This window comes from Canis lupus, chromosome 36 (assembly GCF_011100685.1).
Source record: "Canis lupus familiaris isolate Mischka breed German Shepherd chromosome 36, alternate assembly UU_Cfam_GSD_1.0, whole genome shotgun sequence".
NCBI lineage: Eukaryota > Metazoa > Chordata > Mammalia > Carnivora > Canidae > Canis > Canis lupus.
The window spans coordinates 22,815,224-22,834,478 of NC_049257.1; the positions used below are offsets into that span (position 1 = coordinate 22,815,224).

A 19,255-nucleotide genomic window follows, 5' to 3' on the forward strand; every position below is an offset into this window, starting at 1 on the left:
ATTGCTTTTCCTCCAGAAGTTGTCTTGCCAGTAAGCCACTCCATTTGAGTAAATATGAAACCAGCCACTTGACTTTGGTGATGATACTTTGCAGCCTCGGAAGCAATGAGCCTTCTCCCCTGACCCTTGGCACCCCCTTCACCATGAGTCAATGGTACTTAAATAGAATCTCAGCAGGTTGGAGCTGGCTTCATGGGGACAGCGTCACCCTTTCTGTCCAGATAGGCTATACCCGCTTGAGCAAGCAACTGCTGTACAGCCTTGAGTTGGGGAAAAGAAAGCAAACAGACAACCATAATAGTGCATTCTAGGTTTTTCTATGCATTGACAACATACTGGCTTGGGTGCTTGAGGTTTACTCAAACTTTTGGAGCCCTGAGATCATTGCTTAGTGGATTAAAGGTCAAGGTCGAACAAAATGTCTCCTGCTCCTGTGTGCACACGTCCAGACAGAGACACATGCATTGGGTTCAGAGCGGTTTGGGGCCGACTCATGTCGGCTCTCAGCCCTGTCACCCCACCTCGTTTATACTGTCCCTCGTGGTGCAGTACTCCAGGCTGCAGGCCAGGGTCCGTTCGTACTCCTCGGCCTTGGCACGCCCGCTCACGCTGTCCCCCTCAAGGATGTCCAGCTGCTGCTGCAGGTCCTTTGCAGAAACGTTAGAGCAGTTCTGAGCACGAAGGAGAAGTGGAAGTGACAAAGGGAGGGGGCGAAACAGCAATGAGACGAAGGTGCTATTTACCCGCATTATTAAACTCATAAAGGCCATTAAAAAATAGGTTCCTGGCTTACCTTATCTTAAGCACATTTGAATATAATGATTTCAGAAAGAAGCCAGACACCACCACGTTGGGGAAGGCAAACCATCGCATTTCTAGTCTTGAAATCTCAATTTTGAAGATTTGCTCATCATACCCAACCCTTCAGAGACGCCGTTTATTTTAAGACATAATTTTTACTTCAAAAGGCATAAAATATACATTGGAAGCATTCAGCTTCTGCACTATAATTTTCTTGTCAACTTGAACTTGACCTCAGGTTCATTATGCAAGTGCACCAATCTCTGCTCAGCACAGAGGGCTGCTGAGTCCAAGGCCAGATGAGGGTTGGAGAACAATTTATAATATTATTTGTGCAAAGTGAGACATCTTACTTTTTTCTTTCCTTTTATAATAAACTTAGTAATAAAATAAAACTCTTTAAAAAGAAAACTCCTTTGTGGTAAAAACTGATTCTATAAACAGTGGCAGGTATTTTGTATTTCTAGGTCTTTTTAAAAGATTTTTTAAAAAACTTCAGGTTCACTGCATTCCATATTGTTTAAAGGATATCCTAAATTAACTTTATTTTTTTAAAAAGATTAATTTATTTATTCATTCATGAGACACAGAGAGAGAGAGAGAGGCAGAGACACAGGCAGAGAGAGAAGCAGGCTCCATGAAGGGAGCCCGATGCGGGACTCGATCCCGGGTCTGATCTCGTCCCCTTAAATGAACTTTAAAGTAAAATTGGCCATTATGATTTTATTAATACTATACATATTGGATAGAATAAAATTAGGAATTTGAGAAGGATTTTTTTAAATCAGAGTCCAATGTATTATTTATAAAAATTTGATCTGGAAATATTGTCTTCTGGGATGCCTGGGTGGCTCAGTGGTTGAGTGTCTGCCTTTGGCTCAGATCATGTTCCTGGGGTCCTGGGATCGAGTCCTGCATCAGGCTTCCCACAAGGAGCCTGTGTCTCCTTCTGCTTATGTTTCTGCTCTTTCTTTGTCTCTCATGAGTAAATAAATAAAATCTTAAAAAAAAAAAGAAGGAAAGGAAGAAGGAAAGAAAAAGATTTTCTTCTTTTTAGGCTCCTTTGTTAAAGTCAGTTCAGTGACATAAAGCATATCCAGTGACTAGTATCAAGCCTTTGACGAAGCCTGGAGGCTCCACCATTATGGGCTTTTATGGATAAAGCAGTTTCTCTGGGCCTTAGACTCTTCTTTTACAAAATGAGTGTCCTGGGCTGGATTATCTCTAGGATACCTTCCAAATCCAAAATGCTAAGGCAGAATTGGTCCAATCAAGATATAGTCAGAACTACATGAATAATTAAAAATTTTCTAGTAGTCATATTAAAAAGTAAGAAAGAAACAGGTACAATTCATTTTCATAATATAGTTTGTTCAAATATCATTTTACCATGCACCCAAATATAAAAAATATTAATACATTTTTTATACTAAGTCTTTGAAATATAGCATGTATTTCACACTTACAGCATGTCTTAACTGTTGCTAAACTTCTATCAGAAATACTTAATCTGTATTCAAATTTTGCAGTTCGTAGTTTAAAATGTAGATTCACATATCCATGCTGTTCCCAATGTACTTACAAGTTTCCCCATAATTACACTGAAGGTCAGTTTTAAAATTTAAATTAATTAAAAATGAATAAAATTGAAATTTTCAGTTGCATTAGGCACGTTTTGAATGTGAAAAACTGACTGCTATATTAGAAAACACAGCTCTACAATTCTATTTTTTAATTAGTGTGAGAATAGATGTATTAAGCAAGACTTTTATAAACAGATTTCTCTCCTTAAGAATTGTTTTTTTTGTTATTGTTGTTATAGGTGGTAGGAATTAACCACAAATAACTATCCCAGTGGTTTAATGTATTTTTGAATTTAACATTTACTGGCAATCTGCCAGGTTTCTTTGATATTATACCCCAACTTTCAGCTTTAATTAGGTATGAATAACAGTGTTGTTGCTTACAGGCCGCTGCACTGATGAGATGATGTCCACTCCCAGGGAAAGGGCCAGGTCATGGAGATGATCAATCTGTGCCTGCTTATCCTGAAAGCGGCTGAGGTGAACCTGGGCTTCATGGGCATCATCCAGTTCCTTTGGCTGTTCTAAAAACTCCATTTCCCTTGATTTGTTGAGATGACCCAGCTGGAATTTAGGACATTAACCATTAACATAGGTTGCAAACTTTCATGAAGACAGATTTTTTTTTTTTTAAAAAAGCCCATTTCCTATAACAAATTTTACTACCTGGTCAAAATGCTGCCAAGCCCATCTGTAATTATGAGTGTCACAGACAAAGAAATGTTACAGTGCTTCAAACTGAGATGGTAAAATGGAGGAATTAACATTGCCAGTTCTATTAAAGAAGAAAACACTCTTTTTTGGTCATAGCCCAAAACCTTTGCAAAATCTGAGTAAATTCAGGGGCTATTTTAAAGGGATATCAAATAAATAAATAAATAAATAAATAAATAAATAAATAGATATCAATATATGTTCATTTTCTGTTAATAGAAGCTAATAACTATGAAGCTTTACTGAGCACTCCATAATGTCAGGTACTTGAGATACCCTCCCCCCCCCAAAAAAAAAAAATTTGTTTTCTTCCCTCAAAGAACTTACAGTTGACTTGGGGCAGGGGAGTAATTAAGAATCAAGATGCTAAGAATGACAAACGTGTGAGATAAATAATGAAACTTCTGCAAATTTAGAAGGAAGACAAATTCCAAGTGAGGCAGATTTGTTGGAAGCAGGGGCAGGGTTTAAAGAGTAGGGAGGAGAGAAAAGGACCTGTCAGATAATGGTGCCTGGGAGCCCAGGCTGTGAGTTAGGAATGTGTGCACCATCTTTGAGAAACAAAGAGCTCAGTTTGGCTGGAACATAAGGGAGGATCGAGGTGTAGTGAGAAAAGTTAAAGGCCAGTTTGCGGAAAGCTCCTAATACCAGAGTAAACAATTTGGTCTTTATTAGACAATAATTTATTCTTAATTTCATGGTTTAAAACAGAGTCTTCCAGGTATCCGTGACACATCTTACCTTTTCCTTGACTTGGTGGAATTGGACCACCTTGTACAGGATATCCTCATAATCTCGGGTTCTCTCTTTCTGTGTTTGATGGAGATGAATAAGCTCCTTCAGTTGTTGTGACTTCTCTTTCACGGGGGCTCCTTTGCCACTTAACTCTTCTGATTCTTTTATAATGTACTGAACTTCATCATTCAGTTGCTAAAAAGTTAAAAGCAATAAGAGATATCCAGCTTTTAGAGAGCTTTTTACTTTACACCTGACTATACAAAGATCTAAATCAGAAATCATTCTCTCATTGCTAACAATTACTTTTGTCAGCCTCACCCCATTCCCTACAAATCCAGGCTTTGGGCTTGATGCTAAGGATACATTATTCTCTCCCCATCTTCTCAGAAATAAAAATAAAAAGTATTACCAATGCAAAAAACGTGTTTCAGAGTCAGCTGGTAAAACACAAAGGCCCATATTTCTATGGCACACCAACTACTCCAGTTATGTGCTAAATGAATGTATTTTTGATATTTTGTGAAGCCACAATCATCTCTGATATTTAATACAGCCTAGAGTCAGACGGTATGGTAAAAACATCATGAAAAGACAAGTCTAAAAATATATTGGGGGAATCACTTGTCCTCTATGATAACAGAATGATCAGAATGAATTACCAGCTGAGCAACGCGTTAGATATGCTGCTTTAAAAATGGTCATCCCAGAATCCACAAATAGCCAGCACATGTAGGGAGGGATAAAGCAGCTTCCTTTTTACCCAGCACTGCTCAGATATCCCTTAGATGAAACCATGATTCTGGGATAGAACTTGCAAAGGGTGGACAACTCAAGGAGGAAGATGCCACTAGAATGTCAGGGATGGATTTTACATCAAGGAAAAAAGTCATGGAAATGATTTAGGCTAAGGAAAATAATTTGCAGAAGAGTAACATAAAAGTCTTCAAGTTGAAATCAAGCATGGGGCCATCAAATATATGCACATCACAGTGCATAGCCTGGGAATGCCCTGGACAGAGGACTTCACACACTCGTGCATTTTTAGGGGCACATGCACACATGCGTACATGAAATGCAAATAAACATCTAACACAGGGTATATCAAAGTCCCTAACATGTAGGCTAGTTGAATTTTCTAAGAATTTATAGGAAATCATTCATGGTAGGCTACGACGGGGTGTTTTTGGGTGTGGGGTGTGGGGGGGTTGGTTATATATTTATATCAGTTTTATTTTTAAAGAATCTAAAATAGATATTCCCTAAAGGAACCTTCAGTTTTCTGATTCGTCATTCTTTAAAGCCAACACTTATGAAGTAGTGACCAACAGAGACACAGATATCTTAACTTTGCAGCAGCCAAGAACAGGAGGCCAGGCAGGAGGACAGCATGACTGGCAATCATTTTTGGCAGTTGTATCAGGTTTAGGAGCAGCAGGAGGTGAAGGGTATGGAATGCATTATCAGTCAGGGCCTGGGAACATGACTCATGGTTTTCTCTCTCATATCCTGAGGGTTCTCTGAGAAGGGGAATGAGAGAGGCACAGCGAGATTCCTGGGAGGGTAAGAGGAAGCTGGGGTGCCAGTGGGTGGGGACAGTGACATCAGAGTGGTAATTCCAGGGACAAAGGGCAGCAGAGCCTCTGCATCAGAGCTTGTCCATCCTTTCTCTGAGATATCTTAACTCTAAAACGTGTCTAGGGATCCCCGGGTGGCTCAGCGGTTTAGCGCCTGCCTTTGGCCCAGGGCGAGATCCTGCAGTCCTGGGATCGAGTCCCGCATTGGGCTCCCGGCATGGAGCCTGCTTCTCCCTCCTCCTGTGTCTCTGCCTCTCTCTCTCTCTCTCTCTCTCTCTCTCTCTCTCTCTATGTCTATCATAAATAAATAAATAAATCTTTAAAAAAATAAAAAAAATAAAACGTGTCTAGATACCTCTTAAGAAAATAATAGGGTGAATATATGTGATAAATACTTTAATAAAGAAATAATTCAATGTAAAATTAATGTAAGATAAGAATCTATTAAGGACATTTTGCAGCCTGAATGCTTGTGAATCATCAAACACAGACTAGTGCAGAACAACAGGAAGAAAAATGTATTTGAAAAGTGGAGTTTTAGACAAGCAATGCTTTTGTTTAAAAAAAAAAATAGCGATTCACCAGTCTGTTAAAACTAATTAGGTAAACCTCAACTGAACAGCTTTTGATTTTTTTCCCATTTGCCCGGATCCATCAGTCTGTTTTGTCACCTGGAGCTGAGGCTTCATTTCGTTCCATTTTTTCTGTAGACCTAAAATGGTCTGGAGGCTCCCTCCAAGGTCAAGGGCAGACACAGGCATAAGTGCTTCCTGAAGACGTTTTAAGTTGTAAGTAGTCTGAAATAAACATTAGATAGTTATGTATTTGTTTTCCTTGACACCATCAGCAAATATGAAACAATCATTCCAGTGATGACTGGTACGTCATCGAACTTCTCCATCCCCATGAAAACATTCACTACCTCAAATGAGTTCATAGTTCTAAACCACCAATGAACAAAAGTGCAGGCCCTGGGTTTCCCTTACTTTTTGTTGTTGTTGTTTAACTGTGGCAAAATATACATAACAAAATTTACTGTTTTAACTAATTGTTAATTGTGTAGTTTGGTGGCATTGGGACATGAACAATGGCATGCACCCATCGCCACCATCTACCTCCAAAACTGTCTCATCCTGGGCAGAGACTCTGTATCCATTTACCAGTAGCTGCCCCATCCCTCCTTCCCTCAGCCCTGCTAACATCTATTCTACTCTTTCTCTTTATAAGCTTGACTCTCGGTACTTCACCTAAGCGGGATCATACAGCACTTATCCTTCTGAGACTGACTTGTTTCACTTAGCATCATGTTTTACAGTCTCTTCTGTGTTGCAGCCCATGTCAGAATTTCATTCCTTTTTAAGACTTAATAATACCCACTGCACGTTCTTGTACCTTTCTGAGTTGTTCTTTGAATGCTCCCCACTGCTGTTTCAAAGGCTTGCTCGCAATGGCTTTAAGTTGCCATGTCATCCGAAGGTGGCTGAGTTCTTCTCTTTCTGCCTTGTGGCTTTCCATAGTGTTCTCCGTCAAGTGTACTCTGCTTTTCACATTTAATATTTCATCCTTTTTTGCCTGTTAAGTTAATAATCCATAAAATGGCTTCTTTTCCCCCAAAAGACACAACTTTTTTGCATATACAATTTTAGGAGGAAAACACCTGATCATAGCCAACGCAGAGTATGGTTCTGACATTAAGGCAAGTCTGGAATGCCTGTGTGAAGGCACAGTGGGGCTCTCAGGACCTATATTCTATGCTTGGACACCAGGTCCCGAGTTCTTCAAAACCCAGTGCTATTTGAGCCACCACCCTCCCCACCCCTGGCCAGGGTCTAGTTATTTCCTAGGACTTACAGGGTGATAAAACGAGAACCAGTCCCCAGAAATGTTAACGTCAAGATTATTTTAATGCATAAGTTTTAAAGTATAGTCCACCTTTTATTTTAACACATCATTAGCATATGTCAAAGTCTTGGTATCAGGAATTACGAGGGGTCTGTTTTTCTCTTTAAACTTTCGCATTTGTATATATTATGTTACTTTAGATTTTCCTTGTGAACAGTTCTTGAAGTTATTCCCTTTTGTGAGAACTGAAACGTCTGTCTATATATCTGTATATTTGTATCTCTATTATTCACCAGAATCACAATATCTAAATTCAGAGGCCTCTTCCCAGCTTCTACGTTCTGGTTGACTGATTTGAAGGTCTTTAAAGAATGTTTTTAAAGAAGGGAAAATTCAGTTGGAGGCAGAAGGATAAGAGATGTGAAAAGTAAGACTATGTGCTTTTTTTATGTGCAAACATAAAAAAATACAGAGAATATTTGGCTGACAAAACAATGATTTTCACTTCGATGTCCAGCATTTCTCAATAAATCCTTCAATTTCTAAGGAGCAAATGTACATGGATGTCTATAATTGCAATTACAGCTAGGTATCTAAAAGTCAAGGCATCTTTTAGATTGTAGTCCGAAGACAGTGTCAAAAATATGTAACAATATTTTAAAAGGCCATTTTATTTTTAAATTATTCTAAATGACATTAATATAAAAATTATATTTTTATATTAATTTAGACATATAAAGTATTCATTAATTACAAAAGAATATAATTGCAAGTCTTAAATTAGATTTGCCCCCATGAATTTGGGGTTCAGAAATAAAATGATATATGCTGTAATTATGGTTAAGAAGATTCTAATATATCATAAAAGATAATAAGACTTCAGCAGAACCCATCCCAAATAATATTTTTGATCTATGCTATAAAATTAGCATATCTTTTATACATTATTAGGAAACTATTAATCAAAATGTAACATATAATTTAATGTAAACTTGGAAATTGCAGCATATCAGTGTCGACCACAATCAGCAGGGTATGATTCAAGTGAGGTCTGGAAAAAAGAGACCACAGTAGTAGTAGTTGCTGTCTATCTAGCAGGATTCAAGAATAGTGATTATGTACTTGGCAGACTTAAATATTTTGACCACTCAGGAAGATTAAATAATTTGTCCAAGGTCTAGTTGGTAAACACAATACACATTCTACTTCTGTGCAGGGGCAAGAAAAATTTGCCATATTCTTGTCTAATGGGTAATCTAAATTACCCATTTTCCATTTGAATTCAGGCACAAAAGGTGTGTTTTGTTTTCTAGATATGCTGATAACAGGAAGGCAGTATCCTGGATCGCATCCTTGATATTCACTGCTATAAATTAGTAAATTGGCACTTTGATCAATATGTCTGCCAGATTTCTCACCTAAATCAATTTCTCTGATCTTGATGATTTTTTAAATGAACTGAAAATTTTTCAGTTTCAAGCTTGAAAAGATGAACTACAGCAACCCAATCATTCAGTGGAAAATGCCAGCTGGCCTTCTTTTTAACAACAGAACTGGTTACCACATTTCAACAATAATGTTTGTTTAAAAACCTAATGGTCCAAAAAATATGAAGAGCATTAAAAATGTGTTTTAATTGCTCTACCAACAATTTCCTATCTCAGAATGTCACTGAACCAATAAAGTTAACTATTATGTGGATCTTAATGTTTATCAACAAGGAGAAATTTATTACATGGAAGCAGTAAGGACCTTGGGGTAAAGCATGTATTTAACACATAATGTCTGAGACTTGACAAATATTCATGGGTCCTGGCAGCACAGGACTACGTTACTGAAAACCAAGAGAAAAGTAGACAACAGAAACAACTCCCGGCCCAGATGTTGGAATTAGCTGACAAACACTTTAAAATACCCATGATTAATATGGTCAAGAAAGTACAGCAAAGATGTAGAGAGGACAAGAGAGAGAATTTCATTGGCAATTGAAATGTAATTAGAAAAGAAATTACAGAACTGAAAAATTTCTGAAATGAAGTTAGTAATTAAAAGGATGGACACATAAATGCAGTTTGCAAATACTTTAATTCCCTTATGAGTACAAATTAGAGCAGTCACATCAAGAGATTGAAGACTATATAACGAACAAAGTAAAAATGTAAAAGATGATAGATAGGTAATATGTGTTCTAAATGCTCCAAATGTAAAATAACTTGGTTTTTACTGTAAAGCACCTATGTAATAAAAGAACATGGGCAAATTGCTTAGCAAGTTTTCTCTGATGCTTAAGAATAGCATTAGATAAATCAGCATTATTAAATACTTATTTTGTTTTCACGTAGACTTAATAAGTATAGTCTTTGAATAGCAAATGTGGAGCTAGAGTAGATAAAGAGAAAATTATAACTCAAAGTAGATGAGTATAGTTACAGGACCTAATCTTCCAAATGAATTCAGACTCCAGACTGAGATTCATCACATTTCAGAGTATTGGGAAAATTGCAGATGTCAGTAATCTTTGCAAATCAACAGAAAATAAGAGAAAAGCCAGAAAGTTAGAGAAAGGAAAATGCCCTGATTTACACAAGGAGAGGGTGGGCTACACTATTTACAGACTGATAAGCTTTATAATGAAAATCAGTGCAGTAAGTTCATCATCAATCCAGTAGTTTGTGAGCACTTTGGAAAGAATTCCTGATTTATGCTAAATAATACTTATGTAATTGATAGGATTCTTGGTAGGTAGACCTTCTTTTGAGCTGTCTCTCTCACTATAGATAAGGGGGGAAAGTTGTGAATTAATGGTTGAAATGAAGTACTATTGAAAGTGTCCATGACTGTTCAATAAACGGGTTAATCAACTGATGGCTTAATGGATTGGGAAGCTGACTTGTCCCTGGACACTTATTAAAAATCTACTTGCAGCCACAGAAGGCCTACTTATCAAATGTATACAATTAAACTCAGAAAAGATGGCTAATGCAGTAGATAGCAGGTTCAGAATTAGTTTAACAAGATAGAATCATGAGTGAAGACAAACAAAATGAAATTAAATTGGGATAAATGTAAAGGCCTGCACTTGTATGTAAAAAATAAATGCCTGACCAATATAAAATGAGAGAGAAGTAGCTTGGTAGGAATTATAATGAAAATGCAATGAGAGTTTTATTTCATCACAGCTGAATATGAACCAGCAAAAGAGAAATTATTGCTAAAAACGCTAGCATAATCTTAGGTCTCCTTAGTAAAGAATGATGTCCATTTTGTTATACTTTGTGTTGAAGTTGGACCTCACTTTTTGGTTACATTTTATGAATTATTTTGACAAAACATAGAAAAATTCTGGGAGAATTACGATGGGAAGAGAAATGAAGTTATCTCATAAATGATAGATAGGATTTCTACGTGGCTACCTACAGAAAAAACTCAGACACTGCAACTATGTTCAGAGTTTGAATGACTTTCATATGTGAGAAGAATGAAATATGAACAATTTTTTCTCCCTGTGTAACCACAGAGGGTTAGAAACAGTTACATAGACAGATTTTCCTTAATATTAAAAAAAATTTCTAATATCTAGCATTTTGTAACAATGAAATGAGCAGTTTCATTAGGAGGTTGATCTAAGGATTCTAGAGTATTTTACAGATAACAACTCAACAACTAAAATTTAGAGTATATATATATATATTTTAAAGATTTATTTTATTTATTTATTTATTTATTTATTTATTTATTTATTTATTTATTTATGATAGACACACACACACACATACACAGAGGCAGAGACACAGGCAGAGGGAGAAGCAGGCTCTATGCAGGGAGCCTGATGTGGGACTTGATCCCGAGACTCCAGGATCGCGCCCTGGGCCAAAGGCAGGTGCCAAACCACTGAGCCACCCAGGGATCCCCTAGAGTATATTTTTAAATATAATAGAGCTGCCCTATGAAAAGATATGCTATAGTAAGAAATTCTTCAAAATGGTAATTCACTCTAGATGTCTTTAACCCCCGGAAATTTTGTAAGGACCTTGTTACATGCTTTCAAAATAACAGAACTTTCAGATGGACTTCTACTGAGGTCTCTATGTAATAATGGAAATGTTGTATTTGAAGGATAGTCAAGTCACTCTTTCTCCTTAATAGTTAAAATAGCCTTCATTAGGGGCAGCCCTGGTGGCTCAGGAGTGTAGTGCTGCCTTCAGCCCAGGGCGTGATCCTGGAGACCCAGGATCAAGTCCCATGTCGGGCCCCCTGCATGGAGCTTGCTTCTCCCTCTGCCTGTGTCTCTGCCTCTCTCTGTGTGTGTGTGTGTGTGCGTCTCATGAGTAAATGAATAAAAATCTTTAAAAAATATATAAATAAAGGAAAGCCCTCCTTGGGGTGCCTGGGTGGCTCAGTGGTTGAGCATCTTCCTTTGGCTAAGGTGGTGATCCTGGGGTGCTGAGATCGAGTCCCGAATTGGGCTTCCTGAGAGGAGCCTGCTTCTCCTTCTGCTTATGTCTCTGCCTCTCTCTCTCTGTGTGTCTCTCATGAATAAATAAATAAAATCTAAAAAAAAAAATAGCCTTCATTAGAAATGAATAGGAGGTCTAAGACCAACTAAGCATATAAGTGCCTGGCTTTAGGGACTGTTCTAAGTTGAATAAATCTAAAAATAAGTAAATAAATAAAACCAAAAACAACCTCCTAAACCAGCAAGGCTGATTAGCAGACAGATGGACTTTTGAATTTATGGTTTTGACTTTGACAAGGAATCTTTGCAGAAGGTGTGACACATTTAATGTCGTTCTTACCATATTTATTAAAATAAGGAACTCAAACCCTAGGTCTTGAGTTAAAAAACTCCTCTTCAAAAATAGCTGCCATTGCTCCTCAGCTGAGTCAGATTGATGCTTGGCTTCAGCAGCATCCTCTTCCTTCTGCAGGATTCCAGATTGGTAAAACTGCTTTAGGCCCTGACACTGCTCCTGTACCTAAAAACAAAACAAAACGAAAAGAAGAGTATAAATGAAAATTAAGAACACTTAAAAACATTTTTAAAGAAAAATAGCAGTAGATTCTAATAAAAGCCTGTAGAAAATTAAACAGAAACTACATCTCAGAATTCTTTAAGTAATTATTAAATATTGTCAATTTACTGAAGAGACATGAAAATCTATTTAGGTTGTTGACAGATAAGACTGCCCCTCAGTAGCAAATTAAGTTGACAAGTCTGCTACCCATAAGACCTACTAGTTACTAGGGGGATGCCTGGGTAGCTCAGTGGTTTGGCACCTGCCTTTGGCCCAGGGCATGATCCTGGAGTCCCGGGATTGAGTCCCACATCAGGCTCCCTGCATGGAGCCTGCTTCTCCCTCTGCCTGTGTCTCTGCCTCTCTCTCTCTCTCTCTCTGCATCTCTCATGAATAAATAAATTAAATCTTAAAAAAAAAAAAAAGACCTAGCTACCAGAGCCAAAACCTTACTTCTGTATTACATATGTACATGTTTTACAACTGGGGACAATTTACGTCAAAGACCAGTGTGGTTCTCTTTACAGCGTGTTTTATAATTCAGAAGGAAGATTCTCACATAAACACACACACACACACACACACACACACACAACCAGGGAATACAAATCAGAAAAAAAGAAATGTAAGCCAGTGAAAAATTATTTATAATTACTAATCACAATTTCCTTCTAATTAGTAATAAACCAGAATAAAAAAGTACAACTACTAATTTTCTGTGCAAGTATTAATATTAAACTGTACCTTACTAAGGCACATTACTTCACCTGCCTAAAATCATATTTTCTCATATGCTAAGCAATGCTAGATTGCTAGATTATTTTAAATCACTCTCTTTGATTAGAGCTTACATAAAATCAAATGCACCTGTAGAACTATAGATTAACAGGTAATTGGGAAATGGAGAAATAGTAGAAAAATTTTGACATAAGCTTTTATGCATTTTGAGTAATATTTAATGGCCAATAGGACAAGACTCAAAGAGCTCATAACTACCCAAAGTGGTCGAATCAGGGTGAGAAATTTCAAGCAATGGTTGGTCATCATATTTTAAAGATATTAACATCAAGCATCATTTAAATCAACTTAATAGGTGGGCCTCCAAATGGTGCTCAGAAACAGGAGTTCTATTCTCATTTCTCATATTCCATTTATTCATGCCTCTAGCTGATGCTTGTTTCTTCAACCCACAATGAGCTTTCTTTAATTTTCTGTTCCTACTTTTCCTTCTGAACTACTGAAAATGCTACTCCCTTCATGGAGTCTCCTCAGATTCCCTGGTAAGAATTAAGCATTCATTTCCTTGGGTTCCCAAAGATAGTTCTGGGAGAAAGAGAACTGTAAGCAAATTACTGAAACCCAAAGACAAGCATACACACATATACACACATACACAGCACAATGCTATGGCCTCACTGAGGAGGGACTATGAACTCTACACAGAGTAAATAGAGAAGCACATCCCAAGGCAAGCGACATTTGATCTGTGTCTTTCAGAACTGTCCAGGGTGAGAGGGAGCAGAACGGGATCCTGGATGGAAGGGATCACACGCATGAAGGCACAAGTGTGAAAACACTGGCTGGTTCAGAGCGTGATGAAAGATGGTAGTGGGAGTGAAATTCTGGTTGCACAAGCTGAGCGGTTACAAAAGAAGCTAGAAGGATCCCTGAGCCAGATAAGGTGGCCAGCAGGTTTCAACTTGTTTCCTACTGTAACCAACAAGACATGACAAATTCTCAGTAGTCTGAGACAACTGATAGCCATCACAATGGCTCAGAATCAGCATGACAACTATCAGCATGTATCTGAGATTGTAGCTACAGGCTGGGTGTCAGTTCGAGGGACTGTCGGTTGTGTGCAACTCTCAAAATATAGACTTTAATTCATCCTCTTTTTCCAACACCTCAAAGAAGCCTTGACTACCAGAGAGAATGATGCCATTATAGGAATTCCCTTGAATCTGTACTAGTTTGTGTTTTAAGAGAATTAATGATAAATTTTAATACTTCATCCACTTTTGGTAAAAAGTTATTTATAATTTGAAGAAGAAAGTTATTTGTGATTTGTTGCACAAATTATGTTTCTCATATTACCTGAATATCAGGAGGTAGCACAATCAGATTTGCTTTAGAATGACCATTTTTTAGAAAGGATTGGAGGGGGGAATTATAGGAGGTGGAGAAAACAGAAGACAACATCCTCAAGTGAACAAGAGATGAGGGTTTGAACTGAAGAAGTGATGGTGCAGGTGGAGGGGAAGGGGAATTCAGAAATCTTTTAGGTTGTCCCCATAGACAAACAAGGGATAGAATGGCCTTCAACAAAGGAAAAGACAAAAAAGAAGTCAACTGGGGATTCAACTTCAGCATTGACATTTACTAGTTCTTTGATCTTGGACAACTACCTTCCTAGAGTCTCGGTTTCCCTCATTTGTAAAATAGGGATAATAGTAACAACAAAGAGGTGTTACAAGAATTAAATGAAATCAAGGATGGGGGTGCCTGGGTGGCTCCGTTGGTTAAGCATCTGCATTCAGCTCAGATGATGGTCCCAGGGTCCTGGGATCAAGCCATGTAGGGCTCCCTGCTCAGCGGGGAGTCTGTTTCTCCCTCTCCCTCTGCTCCTCCCCCCCCAATTCATTCTCTCTCTCTCTCTCTCTCTCTCTCTCTTTCAAATAGGTGAATAAAACCTTTAAATAAATAAAGTAAATTAGGAATGAAGACCATGGGACCTCATACAAAATAAGTGTTCAATTAGAGAGAGGCCTTGGAAAAGACTTCGGAACTTATACATAGGACTTCTGAGAAAGGATGAGATCATTACTCCAAGGCCAAGATACAGAGGAAAAACATGTTTGAAAAATAGATAACTGGCTGTGTTCTGCTGAGCTTCAGGAGCCTACAGGTTACAGAGGGAGTTAGTATAAATGGAAGTTGAAAGCATTGGTCTGGGACTTGGAAGAGTAGGGTTTGAGGAACCATTTTTGAGTTGGTGAATTAAAACCATAGGTAGCCAATCATGAAATGGGCAAAAGACATGAACAGATATCTCACAGAGGAAGACATAGACATGGCCAACAAGCACATGAGAAAATGCTCCGCATCACTTGCCATCAGGGAAATACAAATCAAAACCACAATGAGATACCACCTCACACCAGTGAGAATGGGGAAAATTAACAAGGCAGGAAACAACAAATGTTGGAGAGGATGCGGAGAAAGGGGAACCCTCCTGCACTGTTGGTGGGAATGTGAACTGGTGCAGCCACTCTGGAAAACTGTGTGGAGGTTCCTCAAAGAGTTAAAAATAGTCTGCCCTATGACCCAGCAATTGCACTGCTGGGGATTTACCCCAAAGATACAGATGCAGTGAAATGCTGGGACACCTGCACCCCGATGTTTATAGCAGCAATGTCCACAATAGCCAAACTGTGGAAGGAGCCTCGGTGTCCATCGAAAGATGATGGATAAAGAAGATGTGGTCTATGTATACAATGGAATATTCCTCAGCCATTAGAAACGACAAATACCCACCATTTGCTTCGACGTGGATGGACCTGGAGGGTATTACACTGAGTGAAATAAGTCAATCGGAAAAGGAAACATTTTATGGTCTCATTCATTTGGGGAATATAAAAATTAGTGAAAGGGAATAAAGGGAAAGGAGAGAAAATGAGTGAAAATATCAGTGAGGGTGACAAAACATGAGAGATACCTAACTCTGGGAAACGAACAAGGGATAGTGGAAGGGGAGGTGGGCGTGGGGTTGGGGTGACTGGGTGATGGGCACTGAGGGGGGCACTTGACGGGATGAGCACTGGGTGTTATGCCGAATGTTGGCAAATTGAACTCCAATAATAATAATTTAAAAAAAAAACCCACAGGTAGGAGTGCGATTTTTGTAGGGAAAGTGTATAGAATGTCCAAAAGGGAGCACAGGTAAGAGCTCCATGACCCACTACACTTCAGGAACAGGAAACTAAATGAGGAAAAAGGAAAATGAATGGATAAAGAAGTAGACAACATGATGCCACTTATGTGGATATCCACATACAGTAAATCTGCTGAGACAGAAAGCCTTTCCATGCTTGCCAGAGGCTGGAGGATGGAAGCCAGGAGTGACAAAATATGCAGCAGGCCTCTCTTTGGGGTGATGGAGATGTACTAACACCAGAGTGCAGTGATGCACAACTCTATGAATATACTAAAAATCATCACACTCTAAAATAGGTGAATTTTATCCTATGCAAATTGGACTTACACAAATCTATCTTTTAAAGAGTCACAGGAGGTGAGAGTGAGTGAATTAAATAAATGTGGCAGAGAGATTAAGGGGGATGAAGATGGAAAATACACCATCTCATCTGGCAGCCAGTTAGGAGGCTCTCAGAGCCCTCTCAATGGGTTGAAGAGGTGGCGACGGGCAGGCCTGCAAAGGGAATACACTAGAGGCACCAGGGCGAGGCTGGGGGAGGACAGGTATGCAGAAAGGAGACGTGTCACCTTCCTGTCCCCAGAGTGCCCGTGGGACGGGAAGGTCAACCACAGAGCGCCAGCTGTGCTGAGGGCAATACCACCAGGCACGGCTGCAGACCAAAGAGAAGGAAGCAATGGAAAGAGCCAACTTGAACAACAGGAGGTGGGTCCGGCTGAGGCTAGATTCTGAAGGGTGGAGGCATGTGTCCCCAGGGGGCTGACCACTGGCTCTTGGGGGGCACAGAGACAGGCTCCACTGGGTTGGCAGCTGGAGGAGGGATGAAGCGAATCAGTAGGTTTGGAAGTTGAAGGAGGTCAAGACACCTAGGCTCAATGGCCTCATTTTTTCCAGTCACATCCGAGGAAAGGGCAGGGGAGGAAACCGGGGAAGATGTTTGAGCGTTACTACCGCGTGGGCACCGACTAGGGGTGCAGGGGATCCTGGCTGAGGCAGAGCCCACCCATGGTAACGGTGCCCATCAGCACCATTGTATGATTTTCCGCGGGAGTGTCTAAAAGCTTGGAGATGGGAGCTGAGTAAACCGACCGTTGGGTGGCCCAGTGCTGGGAACCAGTGGGGAGTCAGGGGGGCGGGGGTGGGGCTGGAAATGAATAACCGGGAGCTGGTGAGGAAAGAAGGAAAGGCTGGAGGGGCAGGGGGTGAGAGGACAGAAGGCCGCCCAGGGAGGAAGACAGTTTAGTGAGAACAAGGACAGGGACATGAGGTCCTCTGAGGAGGTGCTTCTCGCAAAGCTGAGGTCCCAGCGCAGAGAGGCTCTGGTGCCCAAGGCCAGAGGGGCCATGGGGGTGGATGCTGAACTTGAAGCCAAGCAGGTGTGTTCCGGGCAACGAAGGCACAGGACGCAGCACGTCTTTGTACCTTCTCCACCGTTTCAAGTTCTGGATAAAAACGTTCAACAGGATAATCCCGTCGCCTCCCAGCCCCCTGCCAAACCATGAGGGTATGGGACTAGGAAACACTAAAAAAAAGCCAGAAAGGACAAAAGGTGGAGTAAAGATGTGGAGGAGGCGGCAGTGGTGACCGCAGATTTGCAGGGACTGGGCATGGCCTTCCTCCGGAGGGGCGAGCATGGGAGCTGCTGACAGGAGCTGTGCTTAGTCGGGACACCGGGGTAGCAGGGGGACAGGGGGAGGTGACAGTGAGCCAACGCAATGCCAGCACGCTCCTGGTTGGCTTTACCCCTGAGTGGACCATGTTGGTTCCACCTCATGCCAGGCGCTCCCGGGCGCGCTGCCCCCAGAGTTGAAGGAGGCGGCACCTAGCACCCCTCCATTACTGGTGTCATCGCCCAGAGGCTGGGCCCTTTGAGAGATGGAACCCTCGTCTACGGCGGGCATTTACGGATTCTCCAGTACAGCCTGTCAGAAGAGTGCCTCGGAAGCCGCCCTCAGACATGATTCGTTAAAAGGCATCAAACAAGACCGATCTGAGATTGGACCCCAAAGCCCCTAATTTCTGATTCTGTGTATGTATTTTAAATGAATCGCACTAATTGCTTGGGTATTCAAAGAAGATGACTTCTTTTTAAATCATTTTGTTCAACGTTCAGGGTATTGTAAATGCTTGTTGGTCACAATTAAAAAAAAAAAAAACGTGTTCCAACACAACCACTTTGCTTATTTGTGAGTATGTCTCCGACACACTTGCATTCTTTTTTTAGTTAAACAACTTACTCTTTGAGTCCATGCATGGTGCCTTGGAGAATGAAGGGCCACGAAGTGAGTGCACCCATGGAAGTGGAAGCTACGGACCACCTGCCAGGGCTTCTATTTCCCAGGAAGGCAGGAGGAAGGGAAGAGGCCACCTGAAGGAAGGTCAGCACACAGGCACCGTACCTCTTCTGATGACTGTAGAAACGCCACATAAGCTTGCAGGACTTGTGACCTGGAGCTGATGCTTTGGCCAAGGATTTTTAATTCTTCCTCCAGCCATTTAGCTTTAGAAGAAAGCAATGCCATTTTGTCAGGCTCAAATTCATTTTTCTCTGTCACAAGTGTTGCAGCTGCTTCTAATTCCTGTGCTGTCTCCTATGAAAGCAAAGCACAGGGGGTCAGAAGCTGACAGGGGAATCATGAACATTCACATTTCATTACCTTCTGTACACCCATCTATTGCGATTATTAATTGATCTGCTACCAGAACTCTCCTTGATGAAAGAAAGGCACAACTTTCAAAACTAAAAAAAAAAAAAAAAAAAAAAAAATTATCTTAAAATGAAAACCATCTCCAATTATTCTCTCACTCTATCAGCTCCACTTTTCATCTGGAGCACTCTATTTTTTTTGGGTCACAAATAGAAGAAAGGCTGTTTGGTGTGAAAAGTTATAAAACAACATGGCGGAAATGTTTTAAGTAATTTGTTTAACAAGTATATGTGAGAATTGCTTTATGAAATTTAACAAAAGCTCTAGCAAATTCTTAAACTAATTTTGTTAAACAGGAGATGGCAAGGTTATAGAGACTGTTTACTCCTTGTTTAAATTATAAAAG

The 19,255-nt window shown here is 39.9% G+C and overlaps 1 protein-coding gene across 6 annotated transcripts in view; it reads right to left on the reverse strand.

Annotated features, from left to right (window-relative positions):
• The window catches only part of CCDC141 (coiled-coil domain containing 141), a 194,770-nt gene that overhangs the window by 42,115 nt on the left and 133,400 nt on the right, over positions 1 to 19,255 (reverse strand). For all 6 annotated transcript variants that reach the window (XM_038584984.1, XM_038584981.1, XM_038584980.1 and 3 more), the window contains 7 exons: positions 18,601 to 18,792; positions 12,049 to 12,228; positions 6,803 to 6,982; positions 6,082 to 6,207; positions 3,840 to 4,028; positions 2,769 to 2,948; positions 522 to 671 (listed from right to left, as the gene is read on the reverse strand). In XM_038584984.1, coding sequence (XP_038440912.1) covers positions 522 to 671; positions 2,769 to 2,948; positions 3,840 to 4,028; positions 6,082 to 6,207; positions 6,803 to 6,982; positions 12,049 to 12,228; positions 18,601 to 18,792 — 1,197 coding nt within the window. The remainder of the gene's footprint in view (positions 1 to 521; positions 672 to 2,768; positions 2,949 to 3,839; positions 4,029 to 6,081; positions 6,208 to 6,802; positions 6,983 to 12,048; positions 12,229 to 18,600; positions 18,793 to 19,255) is intronic.